Source organism: Myotis brandtii, unplaced genomic scaffold (genome assembly GCF_000412655.1).
Source record: "Myotis brandtii unplaced genomic scaffold, ASM41265v1 scaffold32, whole genome shotgun sequence".
Classification (NCBI taxonomy): domain Eukaryota; kingdom Metazoa; phylum Chordata; class Mammalia; order Chiroptera; family Vespertilionidae; genus Myotis; species Myotis brandtii.
This window is the reverse complement of record NW_005362269.1, coordinates 1,940,444-1,949,153: the sequence shown is the minus strand read 5'-3', so window position 1 is coordinate 1,949,153 and position 8,710 is coordinate 1,940,444. Positions and strand designations below refer to the sequence as shown.

Sequence of the window (8,710 nt, the reverse complement as noted above, 5' to 3'; positions counted from 1 at the left end):
TGCCCCGATTGGCTGTAGGGTATAGCTGGCCCCAGGATGCAGCCAGTCCCCCCAGCAATGGATCGGGCCGATTAAATTCCCAGGTGGGCCTCAGTTTCCTCATCTGTGAAGCATCAGCCCTGCCTTCCTCCCAAGGCTGTATGGCAATCAGAGGGAAAAACAGTGCTTGGGAAACTACTAGGTATTTTGCAAATGTTACTGGTGTGCAAATTTCCATCCTTTGGGGGGCCCGGGAGCCCTCCTCCCGGTGACAGCACATGGCAATCTCAGAAGCACTTCAGGGCAGAAGCTGGGGTGTAAATTTAAATCCGAACCTCACCTTTTTCAACCCTCTTCTTCTTGGGTGGAGGCTGCGATTTGGACCCATGCTCCCACCCCCTCACACTTCCTTAGCTGCTGCCTGTCACTCTGCCACCCTGCCACCTCTTTTTTGGGGGGCTGGTGGCTCCTCCTGTTTCAACAGCATCACTTTACATCTTCACTCTGTGGTCCCTGCCTGCCTATCTGTCTAGGCCCCTTTCTGCCCCTAAACTGGGTCTCTCAGGTTCCAGTGGGCACCCCTGGGCCCCTCGGGGCAGGGGGTAGGAACACTCCCACTCCACCCCCTGCCCCCAGCTAAGGTTTTGTTTTGGAAGAAGGTCCGAGCTGGCTGCCTCTTCACTACCGTCTGTTTCTGTTTTTGGAGCGGGGGTTGGTGTCCCTCTGCTGATCTGTAGCTGCCGGAACAAGGCCCAGGTGGATACCGGGTCAGGGCCAGACCCTGCAAGAACATAGGGTGGGGCCTCTCCTTGCAGTGGGATCCCAGTGCAGGAGCAGTAATGGAGGAGGGGTGTGTTAGTGGGCAGGCTGGAGAGAGCAGAGACCTTCTGGTTCCAGCCCCGTCCTGACTTTTGGTGACTTTGGTCTGACCCTGACTGGTGGCCTTCATATCACGAGGGAGAGTTAGAGGGCCCTACCTAGGCACTGAGCTCCCGCACTGCCCCAGGCGAGGGGTGGGATCTGTGACCCCACATGCTGCCAGCCTGGCGGGCAAGAGAGTGTAAAGCCGCCTCTCATCCAGAGAGCCCCTGGACGCCTGGGAATGGTCTCGGTCTGGGCCTGGCCTCATTGCCCTTGGAGATTCCTGTGCAGCTCCGTCATCCTGGGAATGACCCTCTCTCCAGGAAAGGGTAAAAAAACCACCCTGGCCAGGAGGAGATTCCTGTCTGCCCAGCAGCATCCTGGAACTGCTGACGACCATCTGGGCGTGAGGTCAGCAGGACGTGGAAATTCCCCATTTTCCTCTTTGTCTGTCTTTCCTCCAGAAGCCCAGGCCCTCCCTTGGGTGGCTCCTCTGACCTCCAGAGAGGGTTTCTCACAGGAGGCCTTTCGCCTTTCTTCATCCACCCTCTGCCTGTTCTTCTCCCTGCTGAGGCTGGAGTTGGGGAGAATGGCGCTGCCTGCCCCCTCTTTGGCTTCTCCTGAACCTCCTTCCCTGTCAACCCCCAGTGCCGAGGAAGAGCCTGAGCGTTGTGTGGTTTGCAGGATGTGGAGATGGGCTTTCAGTTCCTCTATCTTGCATCCTGCCGTGCCGCCTGGCCCTACATCTGGGCATCTCTAACGGAGCTCGGCCGTGCCAGCCCTGATTCTACAAGTGTATGGTTGCTCAGAGTGCCTCTGGTCAGTGGGTCACAGCTCTTGGATGTTTGCACATGGCCTCTCAGGAAGCAGGGGCAGGGGCTCCCCCCACCCTATCTCTGCTCTGATTAGAGATGTATTGAGGCTTTCTTCTGGACCACTCTGAAGATACTCTGGTGGACAAGATGGACTGGGCCCGGCTCTCCTGGAGCTTCTAATCTGTTGGGCAAGCCAGATGTGAAGCAAAAAGCATACCCAAATTATCACGTCAAGTCATCTGTCAGTCCCATTCTGGGTGGGTGTCGAGTGGTGAGCAGGAACCAGGACTCCTTCCGCCCCTTATCACCAGAGGTGGCTACAAGTCCCTTCCAGCTCTCAGCCCCCCGCCCCCCTTGGTGAACTTCATTCAGCTGTCAATCATGGCTCACCTTCCAAGTGCCAGAACTGTGAAAACAGGAAGTTCTGTGGCACTCAGATACATTCCACACTGGTCAGTAGGTTTTGCTAGAGCAGCACATGAAGAGAAAGGGGAGCATCCAGGAAGTCCCCCCTCCCTCCCTCACACCTACCAACATTTCTGAGTACCTTGCTCTGTGCCAGTCATTGCGTTAGTGCTTTACCCACACTGCCTCTTAATTCAGTGAACATTTCAGGGCTTTCTTGTTCTACTGTGTAGTATTGACCTTTCAACTTGAAAACAAGCCCCCTCCCCCCACCCCCAAGCTGAGTGATGACTTTTGTGTGGGGTGGGCAGGCTGCTGTCCTTTGCCTCCGTGGGGCCCAGCAGGGCGTGGGTGCCTTGAGAAGGGCGTGGGTGTATTCGTCTTCTCTGTTTGTCAGGCTTTCGGGGAGGGGTTCTGCTCACCAGAACTTTATTTTTCATTCTGACCTATGGCAATGTGGACCCTCTGGCCAAAATCCTTGTTATTTCTTATGCTTCAAGGCAGGGGACACTGCCCAGAGGGTACCTAAGAGCCCCATGTTACCCTAGAGTCTGGCTTGAACTCCTCTGACCAGAGCCTTTGGGGAGCTGCTCAAGTGTAGCAGGGGGCAACTGGGCTTTCTTAGGCAGAGCTGGCTTTTCATCTCCCCTGTCACCTGCTGGCCATGTAATCCTGGCTCACTTATAACATGAGGACAATTTAGTATGTATCTTAGGGTCATTTGCAGCTTACCTGAGATAGTGCACCTGAGGCGTTCAATGCCTGGCATGTAGATGATTCATGGATGGTGGCTGTTATCATTAGCCCCTTTTCACTCTTCTTTCGGGGATCACTGTGGGTATAGTGATCTTGGGAGGGAGGTTTCAGGGCCCCAAGTCCTTCTGAGGTCCCAGTGGAGGCCTTTGGAACTCCTTTGTGTTGGGAAGCTCTTTGTAGGTCTGGAGGCTGGATCCGTTTTTCAGCCTCAGAGCCTTTGCACTCACTGTTCTGTCTGCCTGGAGTATTCTTCCCCCAGATATCTGTCTGCATAGCTAGTTCCCTCTCCTCCTTCAGATGTTTGCTAAAATAACCCCTTCTCTGTGAGGCTTTTCCTGACAGTTCCATGTACAATTAAAGTCCCTGCCTCGTGCTTCCTGTTTAAATTTTGTCCATAGATATTTTCATCACTCCTAATACTGTGTCTGTCTGTCTGTATCTGTCTGTCCATTATCTACCTATCTATCTATCTATCTATCTGTCTGTCTATCTATCTATCTATCACATCCGCCACTAGAGTGTAAGCTGCATAAGGGATTTTTGTCTGTTTTGTTAGCTGATAATTTCCCAAACTAGTACCTGGCAAGGAGTAGGTGCTCATTAAATAATTGCTGAATGAATGAACAAATGCAAGAACGAAGTTTCTCTACTAAGTCACAGAACTAGGATTCTAAAATCAAATGAAAGAAAGCAGATGAAATTGAACAGATTAATGTGAAACACTTGAGCAAGTAGTTAGTGGTCTGGTGGAAAATTCATCTGTTCAGTAGAAATGGAAGGGACAGACCATGCATGATATGAGAGTAAAGGAGGAGAGTGACAGTGTCAACTAGTATATTAAATATTAGTCAGGGTTTTTTTCTTCTTTCTTTTTAAAAAAGATGACATACATATAAATGGAACTTGGGATTGCATTGACTGGCTTATCTGTTAGGGCATAAGCATTTCACTATAAAGTCCTAATTTAGTGAACAACTTTCATTTCCCCTCTGCAGGGAGGGGAAGGGACTGCCCATGATTTCATAGTGAGTTAATGGTTAGACCACTTATTTACTTAGTGTTTATTGGGCACTCTTTTATAGCTAACTAGGAGCCCAGTGCATCAGTTTGTGCACCTTGAAAGGAACTGTAGGCTGTGAGGCTGCAGTGGGCACAGGGGCAGGACTCGGCCCATCCTCCAAGCCCCAGCCTGTCCCCTCCCGCTGTGGCCCCCAGTCCCCTGTCTGCCAGCAGCCCTGCTCTCACCATCGCTGCTCCCATGGGCTGATGGCACTGGCCTCACTCACACCCGCTGACAGCATGGAGTGATTGGGGCTGGTGCCAGCAGCAGGTGCAAGCAGTGGCCGCTGCCCTGATTGCCCCTTAGGAGCAGGGTGAGGTGGAGAAGCCCTGAGGGGCGATCAAAGCTGGCACCAGGCTCTGGCGCCAGCAGCAGGCGCTGGGTGGGACCGCGGCACACAGGAGCAAAGAATTTTCAGTAACTACCAGAGGCTCACCCCAATGACAGCACCCTGCACCCCACCTTGGTCTGGTGTCCCCACTCACCTGCTCCACCATCCCACACAGCCCAGACCCACCATGTTCCACACTCTGCCACCTGCTGCTGACACCCACCAAGTTCCACGCACACACCCCCTGGTGGTCAGCGCATGTCATAGTGACCAGTTGTTCCGCCGTTCGGTCTATTTACATATTAGCCTTTTATTATATAGGATACTGTGCTGGGTTTTGGGGATGCTGTGATGCAGGGTCTTGGCCTTCTGGACCCCACCAATGGGACATGAACTCAAGTATTTTTACTCCAAGTCTAGTGCTTTCTTATACTCCATCCACATTGTACTTCATAGTTGATTGCTGTTGCAAAGGAACCAGCAGTGAGTGCAGTGAGGCCACTGAAAGAGACTGATGCCATTCTTAGGTTGCATTAATAGAGACAGAGCATCCAGATCAAAGGAGGTGACTGTCTTGCTCTGTTATGCTGTGGCCAGACCAGTCGAAGTGCTATGTTCTCTTCTGGGTTATGGGGACTGCCTTCTGGGGCACCTCAATGGCCTGGCCAGCCCCCTGATTTCCTGCTGTTGTCCTTACAGCCAGGCGGGCACCCCAGCAGGGGCTGAGCCACCCTCATGGAAGGGAGAGGACCGTACCGGATCTACGACCCTGGGGGCAGCGTCCCTCCGGGAGAGGCATCCACAGCTTTTGAGCGCCTAGTGGAGGAGAATTCCCGACTAAAGGAAAAAATGCAAGGGATAAAGATGTTAGGTAAAGCAGACGCTGCACTCTCCCTGCGAGCCATCTCCCTGTAGCCTGCAGTGCCAGCTGGCATATGCCTCCACCCATGTCATCCCTCTGCCCTTCCCGGCCCTGCGCTGGCTCCTGCCCCACAGCTGTGTCTTTATGCACTTCCATAGCCCTGAGTCCCCAGCACCCAAGAGCCATGGTGACAGGACTCAGAATACCTTGAGGGGCTGAGAAAAAGGTGTGGGGTTAGGGAGAGGGAGCTAGAAGGCCCATTTTGTGGATGTGGAAACAGAGTGGCCTTATTTTCCAGAACACCAGCGAAGGGGGAGCTGGCATCATCTGGGCAACTAGGGCTCGGTCCCCAGGTGTTGGAGCAGGGAGCCAAGCTTGGCTTGAAGCAGATGGGAGTAGGTCCCTTGATTTCTCTTTTCCTGGCTTTTGCTCAAGCTGTCCCCACTGCCAAGGAGCTCCACTTGCCTTGCATGACTGTCATCCCCATCCATCAGCACCCAGCTCAGATGCCACCTCCTCCTCCACGACATTCCGTGATTTCCCCGCAGAGGGGTCCCTCTGTCCTCCACACTCCTACAACTACTTCTTTGCCTTGCTGCCACCTTCTCTGGTCTTAGGTTTTGGGGGCGAGCTCAGTTCCCCAATTTTCCAAATGCTTTCTCCTTGTTTCACAGACCGCTGCTTAAAATGGCAGATTGGGGAACGAGGAGTAGAGTTGCCTCTTCTCCACCTGTGGGAGAAGGACGACTGAGGCCCAGAGGGTGATTGGCATTATCAAGGGGCTCGTCCCTTAAGACTGCCCCTGACTGTGGGTGCAGGCTGTGGGTGGCCCCTGGGTGCCATGATGGTAGGTTTAAGAGAGCCCTGGCTTTCTGTGGAGTCCCAGCCAGCTGTGGCGGGATGGAGCAGGAAGAGGGAACCAGGGGCCAGGAGTTTGTCCTAGATTCCCCTCCACCCCTTCCCTGATTGCAGGGCCCTCTTCCTTAGGGCCTGTCTCTGATTGTGGGCTGGAATGATGTTCGTCCCACTCAACCCATAAGGCAATGGTGGCAGTAAAGTCCAGGGCCTGGAGCATCCAAAGCCAGGCCGAAGCAGGTTTAGGGGCACAGGGTGGAGAACCTGCGTACAGTGCTGAGTAATTCCTTTTGCTCCTCCTTTCCCCGTTCTTTCCAGGGGAGCTTTTGGAAGAGTCCCAGATGGAAGCATCCAGGCTGCGGCAGAAGGCAGAAGCGCTGGTCCAGGACAGTGAGCTGGGCAAGGACAGGCAGCTGCTCCCACCACCGTCTCCCACTTTGACTTCCTTCGACCACCTGCCTGAGCTCACAGGTCCAAGGGCACCAGCTTGTCCTCTGCCTTTCCTTGTAACTCCCAGCTCCCAAAACCCTCAACAGTGGACCCCTTCCTGTTTAGAAGTCCACATCTCCTCCACTTACCCTTGGGCCACAGGCCATCCTTCCAGTCATGTTTTGGATGGGACTCTGCACTCCCGAGGCCCTCGCAGACATCAGTTATGGATCACAGCAATCCACTGTACCCGAGATATGGCCTCAAGATCTTTATCAGATAAAGATCAGCATATTTATGCAGCAAATATTTAATGAGCAGCTGCTATGTACCAGGCTGAGCACGCCAGGCATCTACTTCAGGTCACTCAGAGTTGGCACATGAGTCAGTAGCTCTCTCGTCTGGCCCCTCTCCTTCCATTTTAAAGCTGGGGAAGCTGAGGCCCATGGAAGAACCTGGCCTTGCCTATCAGCCTGCTGCAGTGTATTTCAGATGTAAGGTTACTTATGTTACCTATTGCTGGAAAGTGCTGACTGCGACTAAAGGTTAAAGTCCTGCATGTGGTCACCATGCATTCCTCTGGCATGTCTCTGGGTCCAGGGCAATGTCTGGGGCCCGGGGGGAAAGGTCTCCACCTGTGGGGCTCAGAGGCCTCCTGCTGCAGCCCCACCCACAGCACCAGCCCAGGCCAGCGTGCCAGACTTCCTTTTGGCTGGCGGTTACATGGGCTGAATGGACACATGGAGGAAAGTGATGACCTCAGAGTCCGCTGTGCCCATCAGTGGGTGTTTCCAGTCTCCACTTGTCCCTTCAGCAATGTTTGCTGAGTCCCAGATTGGTCCGGGCCCATCCCCAGGGTGAGATGTGCAGCTATCCTCAAGGGACTCCCTATGGCAGGAGCCCCAGAAGGTCGGGGGTGGGGAGCCAAGTGTGAGTCCTGGTTTTTCAGTCACTGGCTCTGTGACTTTTCCAAGCCTTAGTTTCCTTACCTTTAAAATGGGAATTTGGAGCTGCCATGAGAATTGGCTGAGATAATACATATAAAAACGCTTTGTTGCTTGTTAATCGTCATCCTGTCATTATTGAGGCAGGTCTAGGGCAGCAGAAAGCAGTGGCCAGCAAGTCCAGGGAAGTTGGTCTCTCTGCCCAAGTTCTGTCCCCGCCATCCCAGGGCCGGTCCCTGGGCCTGGTGGGACCACCTCCCATTTTCCCAGACTCATGGAGGGAACTCGGAGACGTCTTCTGGCCAGGACTGTCCTGGAAGGAGCAGTGTCTCGGCTTTCCTCTTTCCCTAGTGCTCATCTGTGTTTTCTCCATTCTCCAGGAAAGGATGCAAATGTCCCAGCACCCCCTGCTGACCCTGCACCCCCCAGTGACAAGCCAGAGCCAGTCCAAAAACCTCCATCCAGTGTAAGTTGCATTTGGAGTCCTGGCTGAAAGCTGCCTGGACTTCGAGGTCCCTTTGGCAGATACAAGGACATGAAGAGAGAGGGTTGGCGTCTGGAAGCCTAGGTTCTGACTTGCTGGGTGATGTTGGGCAGGCCGATCTCAATCTCTCTGGGGTCTCTGCTTCCCCATCTTTAAATGAAGGTCACAATTAAAACTTGCCAGGAAGACCCTGCTATGCACAAGGAGTTCCTCCCTTATGCTAAGTGGCAGAATGTGAAGCATGTATCTACCTACTGCACGGTGCTAGGAAGCGGGTGGATGTGACATAGAACTCATTCTCAGAGGGGCTGAGGAATCGCCTCGAGACGTTTTGCTTGGTGTCCTAGGACTGGAAGAGACTCAAGGGATCGTATCCTGTAGCATCTTTATCCTACAGATCAGGTTCAAAGTGAGAAGAGCATTTTCCACGGTCTCGCAGACAGTGGGGGAAACGTAGAGGTGAATGTGAGGTTTTATAGGACACGGCCAAGATTCAGAGCTGGCTTCCTGGTGGCCATGAGGCTCAGAGCAGAGATCCAGAAGTTGCGAGTGGAGATCCTCCCGTCCATTCCCATCCATCTGCCCTTTCCGAGGGAGGGCTGCAGTAGACTTTGTAGACCAGGTTAATAGCAATCCCAGAGCCAGTTACTAGTTCAGAGGGACCGTTGGCCTATCTGTTGGTTGCACAACCAGTACATTCCACTTGGAGTGGCTGAGAGATGAGAAAAAGGCTGGGAGTCTTTTTTTTTTTTTTTTTTAATAGAAATGTCTTTGAAATTTTAATTTTCACATTATGTAACAGATTCCTGACCCCATTCATAAAGCACCAAAGTTCAGACTCAGATTTCACTAATCTTTGTTGTTAATTCTCACCTGAGGATATTTTTCCCATTGATTTTTTTTTTTTTTTTTTTTTTTTTAGCGGGAGT

General features: G+C 52.9%; 1 protein-coding gene across 8 annotated transcripts in view; it reads left to right on the top strand.

Moving 5' to 3' along the window:
- TNIP1 (TNFAIP3 interacting protein 1) overlaps window positions 1–8,710 on the top strand; it is a 53,953-nt gene that overhangs the window by 20,503 nt on the left and 24,740 nt on the right. For 6 of the 8 annotated variants that reach the window (XM_014543116.1, XM_014543112.1, XM_014543113.1 and 3 more), the window contains exons 2-4: window positions 4,904–5,078; window positions 6,243–6,395; window positions 7,678–7,763. In XM_014543116.1, coding sequence (XP_014398602.1) covers window positions 4,943–5,078; window positions 6,243–6,395; window positions 7,678–7,763 — 375 coding nt within the window. In that variant the 5' untranslated portion in view covers window positions 4,904–4,942. The remainder of the gene's footprint in view (window positions 1–4,903; window positions 5,079–6,242; window positions 6,396–7,677; window positions 7,764–8,710) is intronic. The other 2 variants (XM_014543110.1, XM_014543115.1) reach the window with 2 other exon arrangements.